General features: G+C 35.3%; 1 protein-coding gene across 8 annotated transcripts in view; it reads right to left on the reverse strand.

Annotated features, from left to right (window-relative positions):
• CEP170 (centrosomal protein 170) overlaps positions 1 to 21,184 on the reverse strand; it is a 187,161-nt gene that overhangs the window by 128,357 nt on the left and 37,620 nt on the right. For all 8 annotated transcript variants that reach the window (XM_077168469.1, XM_077168468.1, XM_077168472.1 and 5 more), the window contains exon 2: positions 2,216 to 2,361. In XM_077168469.1, coding sequence (XP_077024584.1) covers positions 2,216 to 2,320 — 105 coding nt within the window. In that variant the 5' untranslated portion in view covers positions 2,321 to 2,361. The remainder of the gene's footprint in view (positions 1 to 2,215; positions 2,362 to 21,184) is intronic.

Here is a 21,184-nt window from a genome sequence, read left to right on the forward strand (position 1 = left end):
ATTAAAGGGAAATCAGTTATACAGTTATACAGTTATAACTGATATAACTGTATATAACTGATCAGTTATAACTGATATAACTATATCAGTTATACAACCCATTATTAAAGGGAAAAAAAATCACATGATTATCTCGATTCATGCTGAAAAAGCACTGGACAAAATTCAACATCCTTTTCTGATAAAAACACCTCAAAAGTTAGGAATCAAAGGTAACTTCCTCAACATGATAAAAGGTAAATATGAGAAACCCATAGCCAGCATCGTACTCAATGGTGAGAGGGAGAAAGCTTTCCCTGCTAATATAGGGAATGAGACAAGGATACCCTCTGTCACCACTATTATTCAACATTGTACTAGAAATTCTAGCAAGAGCAATCAGGCAGGAAAAAGATATAAAATGCATCCAAATTGGAAAAGAAGAAGTAAAACTTTCATTATTTACAGATAACATGATACTATACTTGGAAAATTCTGAGAAGTCTACAATAAAGGTACTTGAGCTAATAAATTCAGCAAGTGGATGGGATATAAAATTGATGTGCAAAATCAGAAATAGCCTAACTTAATTGATATTAAGGAAAAAATTCCATTCAAAATAGCAACTAAAAGAATCCAGTATCTAGGAATGAATTAGGGATGTAAAGGACCTGTGCACGAAGAACTGCATAACATTGTTAACAGAAATAAAAGAAGATCTAAATAGGTGGAAAGACATTCTATGCTCATGGATAGGAAGGTTGAATGTAGTTGTCAATTCTCCCCAAATTGATCTACAAATTCAACGCAGTACCAATCTGGAAAAGCTAGTTACCAAATTCACCTGGAAGGGAGAGACCCTGAATAGCTAAAAGCATTTTAAAAAGTAAGAAGAAAGTGGGAAGATTAACATTGCCCAATTTAAAACTTATTATAAAGCCATAGTAGTAAAAACAGCAAAGTACTGTCTCAAAGACAGAAATATTGATCAACAGACTCAAATCAAGAGTGCAGAAAGAAGTACTGACCTCTGAAATTGGATTGAGAGTGCAGAAATAGACCACCAAATCTATGGTAAACTGATCTTTCACAAGGCCCTCAAATCCACTGAACTGGAACTAAACAGTCTTTTCAATAAATGGACATGGGAGAATTGGATATCAATAGGCAGAAGAATCAAAGAGGACCCTTACCTTACATGTTATACAAAAACTAACTCAAATGGGATCAAACACCTAAATATAAGAACCAGTACCATAAAGCTTCTAGAAGAAAACGTAGGGAAACATTTAGCAATATCCCTGATCTCTACCCACTAGATGTCAGTTCAATACACTACCAAAATTTGTGGCAGTCAGAACGTATCCAGATATTGCTAAATGTCCCCTGGGTGGGGTGGGCAGTAAAATCACCACCAGTGGAAACCCTAGGCTAATGAAATAAGCATTTCTACTTTGGCTCACGTTAAGAGTTACCAACAAAATCATAAAAACAAACAAACAAAACAAAGAAGAAACATGGGAAGGGACAGTGCAGCATAACACTTTAATTTAGATTGCCAGGACTGTGAGATATGCCTCTTGATTCACTACGTAGGCTAATTCTAATAATGATATACTTCATTTTATCCTAACATTAAAGTTATTAAATCTGCAAAGATTCAGAGATTCATTTTCTGGCTAATTACCTTACTCAAAGATACCTTAAAAATGCCCTTTAAAAGTATTTAAGAATTAAAATAAATAAAAGTATTTATTTAAGAAATACTTCCTTTATATATGATTCAATAAATACCAATCTTTAATTACGCTTAACTATTAAAAGGCATGATAATGAACATCTCTAAAAGAGTCAGTAAAACTAATTTCAGTACCACTGAAGTAGCCAGGATTAAAATTTCAGTTCCATTCCATGCTTTTCAGAATTTATGAATTATTTGCAAGCCTTATTTTCAAAGTGTACGGTGTGGAGCTTCCTAGTTCTTAAGAATAAACTTCTCTGTTCTGAGCTCTAATTTTTCAGCTCAAAATATATTCCTCAATAATTAGACCTTTTTTTTTTTTAAATGATTCAAGCGGGGTGGGGAGGATTTATTGAACTGGTAGCCAGAGCTAAAAAGACATAGAGAAAGCAAGGAAGTCCAAATCTAAACATCCCTGTTCTCCAGAATAATACAAACATATTTTATACCAGTTCCAAGTTTTAAGTGAACACATACAAGAGGCTGACACATTACCTGCAACATGAGCTCACAGTCATCTCTTCCAACAAAAATCATTTCTCGTGGCAGCCTATGGCGAGTGCCTCCACTGCTCACCAAAAACCAAGATGTCAGGCTCATTTTCTCCTTAGCTTCTAAGTCTTGGGCAAAGCTACGTCATCCTGCAGAGAAATACACAGAAAAAACACACATTGACATTTTTAGTTTTACCTCTTATCTAGTCACCAAACTCTGTAAGTAGACCTAAGAACAGGACTGCATTCATCAAAGTTCATACTTGACTAAATGGATTATTCACAAGTCCCAGGAAATATCTACCAAATTTTCATCAGTAAAACACAGAACTCAGTAGGAGCCCAATTAAAAAGAAAGATATTGTCATATTCCTGAAAGGCTTTCAGCATAGTTTATGAAGGTCTATAATTCTCAAGTAAATGATCACATTAGTATCAAGTTAACATCCAAAGAAACAGCAATGTATACAAAAAATATTTAACTCATAAATGGTCTGAGAAAGACAGACTGAATTCAAAATAAGTGTATTTGATACATAATTAAAAACTAAAACGGAGACCAAACAAACTAATACTTTGTCTACCAAGTGCAGGACCTCTGAATATAACAGCAGTATTTTAAAAACTTGAACTTTTCCTTTTTCTCACATGTACTTTACTTTTCTTGATACATTTTCTTACAGGAATAATTCTTAAACTTTTTGGTCTTTGGCCCCTTACATAAAACAAACAAACAAACAAACAAAAAACAGATCCCAAAGATTATTAATTTATATGGATTATATATATTAAAATTTATCATATTAGAAATTTGAAAATGAGAAAAACTGGTTAATAGTTCATTTAAAATAATAATAAAAATCAATTTCATGTAAACATAACTAATATTTTATGGAATATAACATTTTCCATGACAGAAATATTGAAAATTGCAGAATTTTACATTTCTGTAAGTTTTTTAATGTCTGACTTAATAGAAAATTTTCACATCTGGTTTTGGATTTAATCTGTTGCTATATATTGTTTAACTTGATTTCGAATATGTACTTTCTGGTCAAGTCAACAGAAATTAAAATAAAATTTTATACGAGAAAACTCCAATCTAAATCTAGTATATAATTTTCACACTATCTTTTTGAGGAGGGAAAATTTTAAAACATCTACATTAATAAGCAGGCCAATAGTTATACACTTATTTCTACAGTAAAGAAAAACAACAGAGCCAAACAGCAGCGACAGAAACAGTTTAATATTTTCAAAATTGCAATTATACGAAGCATTATTCATATACTGCAAAACAACTTTTTAAGTATTCAGACTAAATTAAGCATAAATACATAATACAAATATATAATACATAATCCTATAACATACAATAATTATATAAAATAATGACTTGTATTTTTTACTTTCAATGAGGCTTACAAAGGAGCTAAAAACAATGTTTTCTGTGAAAAACAGAAACAAAGCACATAATTCTCAAAATTAGGTATATATGTATATATTGGAATGAGGCAATGACCTTGAGTCCTCTTACTTGTCTACACTGGGTAGGAATGTAAATGACAGAAAGTTATAGTCTTTCAGGTTTCATCTGGGACCCTCTTCCTAAGACAGCTTTTTCACTTCACTGGTCCCTCAATTTAGGGTGTTCTTTTCTTACTCACTGAGTACTTCTGACATCTACACATAGATGACACTGAAATCTGATAGGGGGTTTTCTCAGCGGTTTAAGGCATACACTTCTGCTCAGATTCCCCTAAAGGGTAAGGAAAGGGGCCTTTGGGTTTACAACTTATATAGAATATGCTTAACACTTGACCAGCTGTAACAGCAACTATCTTTCTTTCCACAGTTCCTGGATTAGCCAAAAAGATACCAGTTTTGGAGCAGACTAACTAAATTTCCAGCCCCTACTGCTCAATAAGTGAATGTAAAAAAAAAAAAAAAAAAATGTACATAATGTATCTGGAGTTCACGTTTTCTATATGAGAGAAAGAAAAAGAAAGCCCAAGAAGATACTGTCTACTTCCAGGATTATTTTAAAGATAAAATGAAATACAGCTATGGTACCTAATAGTATCTGGCATATGGGAGGAACCTATTTCCTTTTTTTTCCCTCTCCCATTTTTTCTGCTAAATAATACCTTAAGGTCATAATTTGATACCGGAAACATACCAGTTCTAACAACATATCCATATGTTTCAATATTAATAAGCTAAAAGTATTCACTAAAAGTAATATTTCTAGGGTAAAAATTATGACAATATGGCTTGCTCATAAAATTTAAAAATGCTATAATCTTTATTTCATACACATTTTAATTCTAGAGCAGATTTAAATTTACTTATAAGACTTCCACAAAATAAGTAGATTTCAGGTCATACTGGGGATCTAAAGTATGAACAGTATACAGGTTCACTGATATCTGTGGAGGCTACAGCACCAGACCTACACAAATACTACCAATGAATTATATATAAACCCTATGCCTTATGACTTTGAAATTCCACCAATTTGCAATGGTATATAATTTCCCACTTCTTAACTCTGGGCTTTGCCTCATGACTTGTTTTGGTCATTGGATGATGATGGTAGACGTGATGCGAACAAATGCGTGGACATGCTTGGGCATTTGCGCTTATCCTCTTATACTTCTATCACTAAAAGAATAAGCCCTGGCTAGCTTGCTGGTGCAAGAATGACAGACACGTTTGAACGGACATGGACCTAAGATACAGCATGAAGCCAGGCCCTTCCAAGATGATCCAGTACCTAGCTGAACAACAGATATATAAGCAGGGATAAATAATTGTTGTTTTAAGCCACTGAGATGTGGGGAGGTTAGATACATAGCTGACTAGAATATACAAAAGATGAACATAGTTCATTAAAATATAGTATCTTTTAAATAATACATTCACAATCCACTACACACACTTGGGTAATTTTAGAAATAATAAAAAATGGAATTTTCATTGAAGTCTTCTTTTTTCTACTTTACTCTTTTCATGATGCTAACACATCATTAAAATTAATGGTGTTATAGAATACAGAACTTAAAATTGTAGGTAAACAGAGTTCTCAGCTTATTTTAAGAAAGAACCCAACCATGCACTACAGATTCCAGCTATGGAAGAAGATGCAAGCTCACAATTTTTTTTTGAGAAAACTCAAAGGTCAACAACGATAGTTTTCTTCTTTCCCCTCTGGATCAGTTTAGTTTATTCATAGGAGACTTCCCCAATCTACCCCACTGTAGGCAAAAAACAAAACAAAACAAAACAAAACAAAAAACAAGCTGCTCATGTTCTAGCATCTGAAACGAGCAGAGGAGGAATCTCACCAGTCCATACAAAGAATTTTCAAGTATTAATCCCCTTAGTCCAGGATAGTAATTGAACCTACCCTCCACTCTGATATTCACAAGTCTGGAACTTCTCTGATTTAATAACTTCAGACAATAAGCTTCTAATCTTCTGTGGGAATGGGGGCTTAAGCAGTGGGCTTCTAAGCACCCTTTATAGGGACTTTAAACTGGTCTCCTTATTTTCTGTCCCATAATTTATCTCTGGCTTTCAGAATAGCTGGTAGATCGAATACCTGAGCCTTTCCAAGACTCTATGAGAATGTACTTCTTTTTGTTATCCTCCTTAGCAGGCACTTAGGTTTCACATTTTCCTCCAACAGTATTCCATCTTTCAAAATTTTCCCAACGTTTCTTTGTTTTCTTAGAATTTTGGGAGGGAACAGAGAAAACTGCAGGAATTTCTAGTCACCATATTTCTTATTTGCTTTTTGAGAGAAATTAAAGTGTAATTATTCCTAGAATAACATTTGATTGATACTGTTTTAGTTATCCCTTCTTCTGTGCAATAATATGCAGATAAACAAATGTTCTCATGATCATGACATGCTGGATGCCAAGCCATGAAAGCCCATGATTTTCTAGGTTAGATTTTAGCATATGATTTTGAAATAAAACACAAGAGTGCTGAAATAGGATAGCTATTTAGAATATACTAATATATCCTAATGACCAAAACACTACCCCAATTTTATCATGGTATCATTTTTTTCCTTTATTTTTCTTTAACAGATGGGATTAAAAAATTTCAGCTACTCTAAGAGAACTGAATTACCAATTTCCTATCTGCTCTGCATATTTGCATTTTGGCTATCTCATTCTTATTTTGGGTTAAATTCTATTAATATTGCAAGATGTCTGGAATACAGTCATTAGAGCAACCAGGACAAGGTAGCACATGATATGACATATTTATACTCAGATGAAATGGCTAAGAGAATGTTCTTAACAGCTTCAGGAATTTGGAAAGAAGCTAGAATCATACAGATCAGTACAGAAATTGGGTTTTATGAGAAAGTACTTTGAAATATATTTGCTATGAATATTTACTCTGTCCCAATCAGGAGGAAGGCATTTTAGGAGCTGATCCTTTTCTTCATGAACTAATATTCAAGTGAAATAATACTTAAATATATTAAAATGTCATCATTTTCCCCCCAGCTTAACCCTTACTATGAAAGCTACCAAGTCATCCCTCTCTTGCCCTGATTTCTCTGTTTTTAAATGTGAAACATAGTAAAAACCTTTTGTTTTATTTTATATTTTTCTTTGTCTTCCTTAAAACAAGCATTATAGGTGCATGGGTTCGATTTCTGGGCTATGTACCCAAAAAACAAACAAACAAAAAAGCACTATGGCTGGCCACCTGTTTCGTTTTTTTTTTTAATAAAGTTTTACTGAAACAGATACTCCTATTCATTTACATAATGTCTATGGTGTTTCCTTGTTACAATAGCACAGGTGAATAGGTGGATTCAGAACATATGGCCCACAAAGTCTAAAAATATTTATTTTCTAGTCCTTAATAGAAAACGTTTGGTCATCCCTACATTAAAAATATCAATACTAGTTTTTGGTTTTTACCATTTTGGATGAAACTAATTTAAAATATACTTCACATTTACCTATCTTTTACAACTCTAAATACTGAAAATTTTATCTATTGGTGACTGATGATTACCACTATTGTTAACAATTATTAAACTATCACTGTAAAATTATGATATCTTCAGAATTTAAGGAATGTGGATATATGTCTTATTATTATCTAAATTTACTTTTCTGAAACTCAGTACTCACATTCTTTGTGTGTGTGTGTGTTTCTGTTGTTTCTCTTCCTATCTGTAGTCATTTTTATTTTAAGTCATAATTTCCCCTGCAAGCCTTAAAAATAATGCAAATAGACAAACTGGGACTAAGCTCTTAGATAACAAATAGACTCTGAATAAGAGAACTCCTGTGAATAAATTACATGTTTTTATTTATTGGCTTTAAAACATAAATTCTATCACTCTGAAGATTTTTGCTAGTACATTCTTGGATCTTTAGTTGGTAGGTAGCAGAATTCTGGGGGTGAGATGTTATTGTTAAAAACAAGTATCAGGGAGGAGTTCTGGGAAGATGGCGGGATAGGACTGATCGAGTTCAAACCCGTTCCAAGAACAACAAGAGAAGGGACAGGAGGGCAACTGAGACTGTGATTTCAGTGTGTAAGTGACCTAAGAGGGTCTTCTGAACTGCATAGGGTGACCCTGGTGTAAACAGTGAGGAACTAAGAAGGAGAGAATCAGAGACCATCTGGCTGGTGCAAACACCCTAACTCAGAAGCCTGGAGCCCTCAGGAGTATATGCATGGGGAGATGGGGACCAGGAATTAAGACAAGCCATGTTCTTTGATGATAATACCCTCACCAGAGCAACCCCATGACACACAACTTGCCCCATACCCTATGCACCTGAACCCTGTCATCTCTCCCTGTGCTCCAAGTGCCCCCCCACACCAACCCCTAATCACATATCCACCCCACAACCCCACCCCAAGTGCATGCATGCCCACCATGGCCCAACCCATTTCTTCTGCAAAAGTCCAATCTTACCCTGCCCCTCCTGAGCTCTACCTCCCAGTCCCCGGCCCCTGCAGGTGGTCGACAGCACATAAATACTGTATGTGTGCTTACTTCCATACTCAGGCTTCACCCACCCCCAGTCCATACAGTTGTACAACCCCATTCAGCCCCTTGAGCTCTGTGCACATGTACATCAGTTTACAACCATCTCAGATCTGCGAATGCACATGGCCCCCAGTCATGCCCAGAGCTTTGGGCAAGTGCTGACCTGTGCAGCCAGGCCACATCTGCTCCCAGTCCATGTAGGCACAATGCAGCCTGCTGCTCTGAGCTTTGCTCATGCACACAAAGGGACCCATGCCCTAGACCAGCACACACCAGGGCCATGCCCCCTAGACCCGTGCATCTGCACAGCCACATCCTACCCATCGTTGGGCACCCATGCTCATGAGCACCAGTGTAACATTCTCAACTCACGCTGCAATATATCACTGCACTGTTGTGATCTGCCCCAGGCCCTGCATCCTACTCCACATCCATCCCCCAAATACAAGGCTTTAGACTACTGAAGAAATCAACTTCCAAAGTAAATCAATCAAGATATTTACATGTCATGAAGACAACAGAAGATCACTAAGCATATCGTGATGCAAACAGATATAGTCCAGCTTAATGACCAAATTAAAATACCAGAGGAGACTCAGATTTTGGAACAACTAATCAGAGACGTTCTAACAACCCTATTAAATAAAATAAATGGGATGGCTAATGACATAAAGGACATCAAGAAGACACTAAAAGAGAATGAAGAGGAACTTGAAAGAAGAAACAGAAAAATAGCAGATATCACAGATATTAAGGATGCTGTGGAGCAAATCAAAAACATACTAGGGGGCGGGCCACGGTGATTCAGCAGGCAAGAATGCTTGCCTGCCATGCCAGAGGACCCGGGTTCAATTCCCGGTGCCTGCCCATGTTAAAAAAAAAAAACAAAAAAAACGTACTAGGGATACACAACAGCATACTTGAAGAGATAGAAAACAGAATAAGTCAAACAGAGGACAGGACAACTGATTCTGACCACTCAAAATAGCAAATGGCAAAAAAGATGGAAAAATTCGAATCGGATCTCAGGGAAATGATGGACAAAATGCACAAATATAAGAATCATTGGTGTAGAAGAAGGAGAAGATAAGAGTAAAGGGCTAGGAAGATCAGTTGAAGACATAATGGGGGAAAACTTCCTAATTCTTATAAAGGACATGAATATGCAGGTCAAAGAAACTCAATGAACTCCAAATAGTATAAATCCAAATAGGCCTTCTTCAAGACCTATTTGCCTGCCATGCCAGAGGACCCGGGTTCAATTCCCGGTGCCTGCCCATGTTAAAAAAAAAAAAAACAAAAAAAACGTACTAGGGATACACAACAGCAGACTTGAAGAGATAGAAAACAGAATAAGTCAAACAGAGGACAGGACAACTGATTCTGACCACTCAAAATAGCAAATGGCAAAAAAGATGGAAAAATTCGAATCGGATCTCAGGGAAATGATGGACAAAATGCACAAATATAAGAATCATTGGTGTAGAAGAAGTAGTAGTGCCCGGGTCCTCTGGCACTAACCAGTCTGTCAAATGTTGAAGAGAAGCAGAAAATCCTGAAAGCAGCAAGACAAAAACAATCTACTACATACAAGGGATACCACATAAAACTGAATTCAGACTATTTAACTGGCACTATGGAGGTGAGAAGGCAGTGGTATGATATATTTAAGATCCTGAAAGAGAAAGACTTCCAGCCAAGAAGTCTGTACTCAGCCAAACTGCCCTTCAAACAGAGAATTTTCACAGACAAATAAATTCTGAAAGAATGTGTCAACAAAAGACTGGCCTTTTAAGAAATACTAAAAGGAATTTCACCAGTTGAAAACAAAAGGCAGGAGAGGGAGGTCTGGAGGAGGCCAAAGAATTGAAGAGTAACAAGAAGGGTAACTTATTATAAAAAGAGAAAGAGGGAAAAGAATACGTAGATCTGAAAAATAAAACCCTAAAGATAAGATGGTAGACTCAAGAAATACCTTTCAGTAATAACTCTAAATGCTATTCAAACTTACCAATTAAAAGATACAGACTGGCAGAATGGATCAAGAAATACAATCCAGCTACATGCTGCTTACAAGAGACTCATCTTAGACACAAGGATACAAATACATTGAAAGTGAAAGGATGGAAAAAGATGTTCCACACAAAAAAGAAAGCAGGAGCAGCTATACTAACGAACAAAACAGACTTGAAATGAAAAGACATCATAAGAGACAAAGAAGGACACAATATATTAATAAAAGGGACAATTTACCAAGAAGAAATAACAATCATAAACGTTTAAGCTTCCAATCAAAGAGCTCCAAAGTACATGAAACAAACACTGGCAAAGATGAAGGGAGTGGTAAACATTTCAACAATAATTGTAGGAGACTTCAACACAGCACTTTTCTATACAGACAGAACCAGACAGAAGATCAACAAGAAAATAGAGAAGTTAAACCACTTGATAAATGAATTAGAACTAACAGACATATATAGACCATTACACCCCCAAACACCAGGATATACATTCTTCTCTAGAGCTCATGGAATATTCTCCAGGACAGAGCGTATACTGGAGCACAAAACAGGTCTTTACAAATTTGAAAACAATGATCAAAGCACTTTCTCTGATCACAATGGAATTAAGCTGGATATCAATAACCACTAAAGAGTAAGAACTTTCATAAATATATGAAGATTAAATAACACACTCTTAAACAACCAGTGGGTCAAAGAAGAAATTGCTAGACAAATCAGTAAGTATCTGGTTATGAATGTAAACAAGAATACAACATAACAGAAATTATAGGATGCCACAAAGGCTGTACTGAGAGGGATATTTATTGTCTGAAATGCCTATATAAAAAATACAAGAAAGAGCAAAGATCAAGGACTTAACTGCTCACCTGGAAGAACTTGAGAAAGAACAGCAAACGAATCCCAAAGCAAAAAGAAAAAGAGAAACAACAGAGATTAAAGCAGAGTTAAATGAATGGCAGAACAAAAGAACAAAAGAAAGAGTTAATAAACTCAAAAGTTGGCTGAGAAAATCAATAAAATTGAAGGACAATTAGTAAGACTGACAAAGAAAACAAGAGAGAGGAGACAAATGAACAAAATCAGAAATAAGAAGGGGTGCATTACCACAGACCCTGAAGAAATAAAAGAAATTGTAAGATGATACTATGAACAACTATATGCCAACAAACTAGACAATGTAGATGAAATGGACAAATTCCTGGAAACACACACCAGCTACACTGACTCAGGAAGAAATAGAAGATCTCAACAACCAATCACAAGTAAAGAGATTCAATCAGTCATCAAAAATCTTCCTACAAAGAAAAGCTCCGGGCCAGATGGCTTGACAGGGGAATTTTATCAAACATTCCAGAAAGAACTAACATCAATCCTGCTCAAACTTTTCCAAAAAATTGAGGAAAAAGGAACACTACCTAACTCATTTTATGATGCTAATATCATTTTAATACCAAAACCAGGTAAAGATGTTATAAGAAAGGAAAACTACAGACCAATATCCCTAATGAACATAGATGCAAAAATTCTCAACAAAATACTAGCAAATCAAATCCAACAACATATTAAAAGAATTATACACCACAACTAAGTGGGGTTTATAACAGGGATGCAAGGATGATTCAATACAAGAAAATCAATGTAATATAGCACATTAACAAATTGAAAGTGAAAAATCACATGATCAACTCGATTGATGCTGAAAAAGCATCCGACAAAATTCAACATCCTTTTCTGATAAAAACACTTCAAAAAGATAGGAATCAAAGGTATCTTCCTCAATACGATAATGGCCATATATGAAAAACCAATAGCCAGCACTGTACTCAATGAACAGAGAGTCCTAAAGCCTAAAGCAATCAGGCAGGAAAAAGAAATAAAAGGTATCCAAATTGGAAAGGAAGAAGTAAAACTTTCATTATTTGCAGATAACATGATAGTATACTTGGTAAATTCTGATAAATCTACAACAAAGTTACTTGTACTAATAAATTCAGCAAGTTGGTGGGATTAAAATTAATGTGCAAAAATTAGTAATGTTTCTACACATAAGCAATGACCTAACTTAGGAGTCAGTTAAGGAAAAAATTCCATTCAAAATAGCTACTAAAATAATCAAGTGCTTAGGAATGAACTTAACTAGGAACACAAAGGACTTGTACACAGAAAATTACATAACATTGCTAAAAGAAATCAAAGAAGATCTAAAGATAGTTAAGATGTCATTCCTACCCAAACTGATCTGTAGATTCAAAGCAGTATCAATCAAAATTCCAATAACCTACTTTAAAGACTTGAAAAAGCTAGTTACCAAATTCATCTGGAAAGGAAAGAGACCCTGAATAACAAGAAGCATCCTAAAAAAGAAGAACAAAGTGGAAGGATTAACACTTCCTAGCTTTAAAACTTATTATAAAGCCATAGTGGTCAAAACAGCACAGAACTGGCACACAAAGACAGAAGTATTGACCAATGGAATCAAATCAAGAGCACAGAAATAGACCACCAAATACATGCTCAACTGATTTTTCACAAGGCCCCAAATCCACTGAACTGGGACAAAACAGTCTTTTCAATAAATGGGCATGGGAGAACTGGATATCAATAGCCAAAAGAATGAAAGAGGACCCTTACCTTAGACCCTATATAGAAATTAACTCAAAATGGATCAAACACCTAAATATAAGAACTAGCACCATAAATCTTCTAGAAGAAAATGTAAGGAACATTTTCAAAACGTGTAAAAGGAGGCAGCTTTCTAAACTTTACCTCTAAAGCACAAGCAACAAAGGAAAAAATAGATAAATGGGAACTCCTCAAAATCAAATACTTCTACACCTCAAACGATTTGTCAAAAAGGTGAAGAGGCAGCCAACTCAATGGGAGAAAGTATTTGGAAATCACACATTAGACAAAGGTTTGATAACGTATACAAAAAGAAATCATACAACTCAAAAACAAAAGAACAAACAACTCAATTGTAAAGTGGGCTAAAGAAATGAATAGGCATTTTTCTGAAGAGCAAATACAGATGGCTCAAAAGCACATGAAGAGATGCTCATTCTCATTAGCTATATGGGAAAAGCAGATCAAGATGACAATGAGATACCACCTCACACCTATAAAAATGGTTGCTATTACAGGAAACTATAAATGTTGTAGAGGATGTGCCTTCCACTGTAGAAGGCAATTTGGCAGTTCTGTAAACTAAATACCAAGTTGCCCTATGACCCAGCAATAGCACTACTTGGTATATATCCAGAAGAGCTGAAAGCAGTGAGACAAGCAGAGATTTGTACACCAATGTTCATAGCAGCATTATTTACAAGTTCCAAAAGATGGTAACAATCCAAATGCCCATCAACAGACAAGTGGATTAACAAAATGTGGTATATACATATGATGGAATATTATGCAGCAGTAAGATAAAATGACCTACTAAAGTACAAGACAAGATGGATAAGCAATGAGGACATAATGCTGAGTGAAGTAAGCCAAGACACAAAAGGATAGATATTATATGACTCCATTTTTATGACCATGGTAAAGGTAAAATTAGAGGCTTATAATACAGAATATAGGGGACTTAGGAGATACGTAAAAGCTTAAGATGGGTGAACGGTTAGCTAATGAGGTTGAACTCAAATGTAAGGGAATAGATAGAAGTGAAGGCGGTTCTCTAGTGGGTCTACAAGCAATATTACCATATTGAAGGTAAACAAGATTGAAAGGGGTTATATAAGCCTATGTGTCCCACTGTTTAACACTGGAAATGTAAATAAGTTCTTGGAAGAACTACTTCAAAAGTATGATTCGTGTACAAAGAGTAGTCCAGGATATGGGGGAAAACTGCCATTGCATGCTATGGGCTGTGTTTAATAGGAAAACATCAGCAGTACCACAGAAACAGGGGTAAATAATGGGGGGAGGGACAAGAGCCAAGGGGAGGTTTAGATTTCCTACTTGGTGAGGGTGTTTTATTGGTTATCTTTCTCTTGGGAACAATGAGTTATCTAAAATTGAGAGTGTTGATGGACTATGGAATTTGGGCACTATACATGATGTCTAACGAAGGCAGGTGGCTGAAGGATGCACTGACTGAGAAGTAGACTGGTGAACGACGGTGTATACATGTGATCAAATATTGTGCTGCTACAAAAAGGAATGAAGTTGTGAGGCATGAAACTATGTGAATGAACCTGTGGGACATTTGGTGAGGCAAAATAAGCCAGAAACAAAAGAACAGTTATCGTATGGTCTCCTTTAGAAAATACTTACAAGAAAACAGGGGTCTAGATTTTAAGCTCTTGTAGCAGGCCCATTTAGTCTGGAGTGGGAATTATTATTTCTGAATTTTGAAAGGCTGTTTTATATATCTACAAACCTGGTATTTAGAGTTAAGAACAAAGCAGATCAGCTCGGGATTAAGGTAGTTCAGAACACAGGGATACGGAAGACATTGTCTATATTTTAGAACCTTATCTATTTTTTAAGACCAAAGGAAGAAATGTTTATTTTGTCTGGAACCTAAATTTTCTGCAGCATATAATCTAACTCAACCTGTCTGGATAGCTCCTTTGAACAATCAAAACACAGGTGGCTAAGAATAAGAATGAGAGCCTCAAATCCTGTATAGTTTAATGCAATGCTCAGATACATCCTAGAATATAGTAGGCAGATAATCAAAAAGTATTGGCAAAGCGCCTTGAGGGATGGGAGAAAAAATACGGAACTATTACACTTTGCCATCAGGGAATCCTCTGATACTGTGTCAAACACTGAGGACACCCAGGTTGAAAGGGCAAGCCTTGATCTTGTGACGCTTATGTAGGTAGTGGAGAAGCTTAGTCTACCTATAGTTATGCCTGAAAATTACTTCTGGAGGACCTCTTTTGTTGCTCAGATGTGGTCTCACTCTCTTTAAGCTCAACTCTGTAAGTGAAATCACTGCCTTCCCTGCCCCCCATGTGGGACATGACATCCAGGGTTGAAAGTTTCCTTAGCGGCATGGGAGATGACCCCCAGGGATGAGTCCAGCACTGGCACTGTGAGATCAACAATTCCAGCCTGACTAAAAGGGGGAAAAGAAGTGTAACTAATAAAGTATCACTGGCTGAGAGAGTTCAAATAGAGTTGAGAGGCTACTCTGGAAGTTACTCTTACGCAAGCTGCAGTTAAGACATCATAACTTGCCAAATCCCAACCAAAACCATTCTAGCCAATCCTAAAGAACACCTAGGGCAATATGCTTAAGATTCTACAAGGGTTCCATGCACTAGGGTAACTTTCCAGAAACCTGCAACCTCTAGATGGATCTCTAGACCAGGTATGTCCTGAAACCTAGAGGGCCCAGCCTCTCCAGAACATCAATCAGCTCCATCTCCTCACCTCGTATTATTAACAGCCCTTTACAATATGAAAAAGTTACAATGACCATAGCCCAAATACCCCTAAACAGCAGGATAGAAAGATCAAAGGTGATGGTGGAGTTGTATAGAGAAGGTAGGGTTCAATAAATGAACATGATTGCTGAATCATTAAACTGATATTTCTATTAGTCTCCAGTATCTTAGAGCAGCTGGAAGTAATAACCCAAAACTGCAGAACTGTATCCTATACCAATCTCTGAAACCTGTTCTACAACTAATTGTTGGCTGTGCTTTGACATTTATTGTTTTTTTGTAAACATGTTATTTTTCACCAAAAAGAAAAAAATTGATTGTGATGATAAAAAAATATTTATTCCTTCCAGGCTCCTATATTCTGGAGTAGCTAGAAGGAAAAATCTGAGAGGATGATATGGTAGCCCATGACAAACTCTGGAATCTGTCCTATAGCTACTTGTTGAAGAATGCTCTGACAATTGCTTTTTTTTCTTTGCTTTGTATATATAACACAATTAAAAAAAGTTAAAAAAAAAAAGGAAATTTGAATACTTAAAAGATTTCCATAATTGCCCACAACTTCTCAGAATAACACTTGAGCTCCTGGGCTTAATCCTTTACTTCCTGGCTCTTTCCCACTGGCCTACCACTCTACCACTCTCCTATACATATTCTGCTCTAGCCACATTACTGTCTTATTCCCCCAAGCACTGCCTATGGCATTATACCTGGGGTGACTGCAATGCCAGATCTTGGTATTCTGTGAAATTTTTAAGTATCTATATACCAATGATTTGGTTGATCTAGTACCATAACCTCATTGTTCTTTAAAAAAATTTAACATCTGAGGCACTTATGTCTTGACAATAATTTATCTGAAAAGAGAAACTGATGCAGCCTGCAATACATAATGGTATCATGACCCTTCTATTGTAAGATATAACTTTCAGTTTATTTAAAATACTTTCTAAACAAGTAGATGACATAACAGAATTTGTTTTTATATGGGTAACTCCACTTCAGAATGTTTATATATATTAAAAAAAAAATCAAAGAATATGGAGACAAATGAGAAATGCTTTCTCTGAAACAAAACTAGACTTTTGCTATCAATAGACTGCAGATTCATAATATAATTCAGAAAGATCTTCTCTAAGTTATCAAATAAGAAATGAGATTACTCAAAAATTAAGGAATCAGAGAAAAACATTTGGAACTGGCTTATAATTATTCTCATTATTCTCCCAGATAATGTGGTTAAAATAAATTAATGAATTAGTTAACTTCTAAAAACTTGTACAGAAAAATTTTGTACAGAATGTATCACAACTGGGCGAGCCATGGTGGCTCAGCGGGTAAGAATGCTTGCCTGCCATGCCCGAGGACCCGGGTTCGATTCCCAATGCCTGCCCATGTAAAAAAAAAAAAAAAAAAAAAAGAATGTATCACAATGTATCACTTAAGAGCCTTAAGTGAAATCACTGAAGGCTCTTATTTTAAAGACTACTATTTAAAAAAGCTAGTAAACTTTCATTTTCATGTAGTATTAAAAAAACAGAACAAAAGAAGTATTGGGGTGCAAGGGTAGTTCAGTGGTAGAATTCTTGCCTGCCATGCAGGAGACTCAAGTTCAACTTCCAGCCCAAGAACTTCCCCAAAGAAACCAGCACTCAAACAAATGAAAAACCAAATAAATAAAAATTCAGCAAACGGTGCTGCAATAAGGGGATACTCACACAGAAAAAGAATGAAATGTGACTCCTGCCATATAGCATACAAAAAAGACAAAAGACAAAAACAAGTATCATTCTTCTAAAAGATGCAATTAAAATAAGACTGGTGCCCACTGAATTGAAAGAAAGGAACTTGATACATACAGTACACTATTTACCATCTGATTTAATAAAAGAACTTTATTTAATGAGGAATTTAAGAGACTAAAGGAATAGCCAAAAAATTTATTAGTAAGTTTCAGGGTTTAGACTTTATGGCATATGTTAAACCATTAAACATAAAACACATAATTAACATGTGTACAGAAGACGTTTAGATTTAACAGTTTACACAGATAAGATAAACCACCCATTAACCATAAAACAAAGTGCTTCGAATGGCATTTTCATGCATATTTAACTTCTATTTTTTTCAGATGTCATTTTAGTAATGTGAAACAATAATCAGAATTTTAAGATTTAAATAATTTCTGAAAATTCAGCAAAACTCTAAATACGTATGCTTTGTGTACAAAGGAAATGTGAGAGCTTTAATTATAAACAGTAAAAATTACAGGAAATCTCACTTAAGAGTTACAAATATTAAAGCTTCTGTTGTATTGACAAATGAATAAAATTTTCTTTGCTCCATCTAAAGTGATTACCAACATAACTAAAACAAACAAACCTTAAAACTCTTCAGTTTTCTCTATCAGCAATTCTCACCGTCTTTTCTACCACTGCAACAGTGGTATCTGTGCTTATTACTTTCCATATTTAAGAAATTCTAGAGTTATATGATAAAGTTAGAAACTAAGAGACGTTGTCTCTTGATAGCTATTCCCTCATTTCTCCAAGCAGTTAGTCACTCTTTCTCAAAGATGTTATACTATTATTTAAAACATTAATGATACCGTACTGCATATGTTTCTTTCTAATTGGTGAGTTTTTGAAGGCAAGAAAAATCTATCTTCTTCCACCCCCTCTCCCTACTTTCAACAAACACTTACTGAGAATCATAAGAAACCCAGGCACCCTGAGCACTACCAGCAAAAGCCAAACAAACATATCTTGTGTCAAGGAACTCAGTCCTGTAGGACAGACTGGTCAGTAGATGCATATGCATAAGGTGAGTGAACAAAGATGAGGTTGTCATAACCCCAGCTATCCAGAGCTTTGCCAAATGTTTCACTTCTAATGAAAGTTTGAGAAGCTAATTTTAAAGGATGAATAAGCAGCTCTGGAGCTGCTAGAAGTCTTTCTGAAATGAGGAAAACCTGGAAATCTCCAGTGATAAGTGGTGAGAGTTAGTTCTCTTACCTTTGCTAGCAATTAAATCTAACCATTAAATCTTAGTTACCACTCCCATTCAGTTTTCTCTTTCTTGTTCTTTATCCCTTTGCCATGTATGATTTAGTTTTCAGGAGTTATCTGACAAAAGTTTAAAGATCAGATGGAGGTTAAACACTAACCCCAGAATCACAGACCCATTTCCATGATCCTGGTAGCTATTATTACCTTTATAAATTGACCCTCCTGCTAATCAAAGTTCATCACAGTATTTAATGGATTAAACTTTTAATATTTAGACTTTAGATTCTTAAAAAAAGAAAACAAAAAAAAAAAACCTCTGCAGATGTTCAGCAGAGTTCACAATTTCCCTACACTTCCAGGCTTCAGCATTCTATGTTTTACAGTTGTGTTTTTTTTTTTTTTTCTATTTTAAAATGTCGCTTCCATTCACTTATGATTCAGACTGACAACAGATGGCAAGAAGGGTCTGAGTGATCTTAATTACTATAATGTGAGAGCAGAGAGGCACTAATCTTGATATATAACAACATCATAAAATAACTATGCAATAATGCCTCATACAACCCATGACAAAGAAATGGTTTCCTCACATTAGTAGGTTTGAGGGGAAAAAAACAATCTTTTATATAAATGATAATCAGTATATGTAATTACTCAAGCTCAGATATATGTTAAAGATAGTCTATCCTTTGCTTCCAGCAAACAGCTGGCTGATTCATCACCAGATGGCTTTCCAGAGAATGAACCTCTCCTCCTCCACAATGCCTCACATTAGTACTATTAGTCTCAAGAGCTGAAAATGACTTCTCCTACTCTGTGCATTCTTCATTTTAATAAAATATTTTCTATTTATGCATTCATGCGTCATCTTTTCTTCTCAGGAGGCATAAAAGGATGACAAAGATCTCCATGGGCTTAGTCCATTATAAATGAAAAGCTAAAAAGAAAAAAACAACTGATAAGCCTTGCCTCCTGAAATTACCATTTGAACCAGCATTAAATCTTATAAACACTAAAATGAACTCACAAAATTACTGAATCAACTCCCATATTGGCTTCTTTAACCTCTACTATGTTTTTTCATCCTATCATACCAAGTACCCAAAAGATAAGTGAATAAATGTTAAACAAATGTATAAATTCAGAATTCCAATTTCACACTTTCTTCCTTGCTATGTCTTCCCTAATAAAAACATCTTCAATACTAAGGTCTCTCTTGACAGAATGTATTTCCAGATATGAAAGGAATAATATAATAATTAGGGTTTCATTACAGCTAAAGTCTTAGAATGTAAATAAGATGTAAATATGACAAACATGATAAAAGCAAATAAAATTTTAATATTGTATTTATAATAACAGGGAACACTTATGCACTGATTACATAAGAGGACTCCAATCTTAAGAGTATTATAAACAGGAATGAATCCATTCTTTTCTCCACTCAGAAGTACCTATTAGGAAGAGAATGGTGATCAAGACAGAAAAAGTCCTTCATTTCATAGAACAAATAAAACACTAGGGCTAAATAAATGATAAAGTGACAGCAGGAAGAAAGCAACGTGAGAAAACCCAGAGAGAACAGGGTGACGTAACAGCTTTAGGTTGTTGCTCTTCTGGACTGGGTGGTACAAAGAAACATCCCTGGGAAAATGATATACACTTGGAACATAGTCAAAAATCCAGCTCTGCTGTATGATCAACTTGACCTGGGAGAAATAATGAAAACTACTCTGAGAAAAACTGATTTCTTCTGAGTCTCCATTTACTGTAACTGCACAGTTAATCCCAAAAACTAAATCCACAGCTGTGTTTTTCTTGGATTCCTACCGAGATAGTTGTTTCAAGCTCATGTGAACAAACTCCGTACTGGGAAAATTTTTGCTTTAATATATTCATGATTATTTTGGAATGAGTGCTTCAGATTTTATCTTTATAGTCTACCACATATATTACCAGTTATTTTTTTTAAAAAGCAATTAAAGAAAATATGTATTGAGAAAAAAAATGTGATTTAAAATTTTCATCAAAAAATATCATTAAGTAAGGAAAACAAACTTCATAAAAGGTAAGTGAAGATCCCAATCTGTTTCTATCCTCAGGCAAAAGTTGCCATCCATCTTTCTGGACATGACCTCTCTACCGTAGACACCTACCTTTATGGGTCTTCACTTTTTATTACAGAGTTGAGCTCTGCAGTTCCAGTGGGTACAAGATCTATCCTAGATATAGGAGGCACTATGCCAGGACCAACAGGAAGATTTTCCAATTTCTTAATGCAAAATGCAAATTGTCATTCCTTTCCAAGAGGAAACCTTGGCAGATAAACTGAACTGTCCTCTACAGAAGAAAGCATAAAAAAGGATAGTCAAAAAAAAATTCAAAAGAAAAGAACTTGCCGTGCAGTGAAATTCCAGAGGGATATCACTGGTACATCTCTTGCTGATATTATGCTGTGAGGAATCAGAAACTCGAAGTTAGAAAGGCTCAACGAGAGTA

Source organism: Tamandua tetradactyla, chromosome 7 (assembly GCF_023851605.1).
Source record: "Tamandua tetradactyla isolate mTamTet1 chromosome 7, mTamTet1.pri, whole genome shotgun sequence".
NCBI classification, from domain to species: domain Eukaryota; kingdom Metazoa; phylum Chordata; class Mammalia; order Pilosa; family Myrmecophagidae; genus Tamandua; species Tamandua tetradactyla.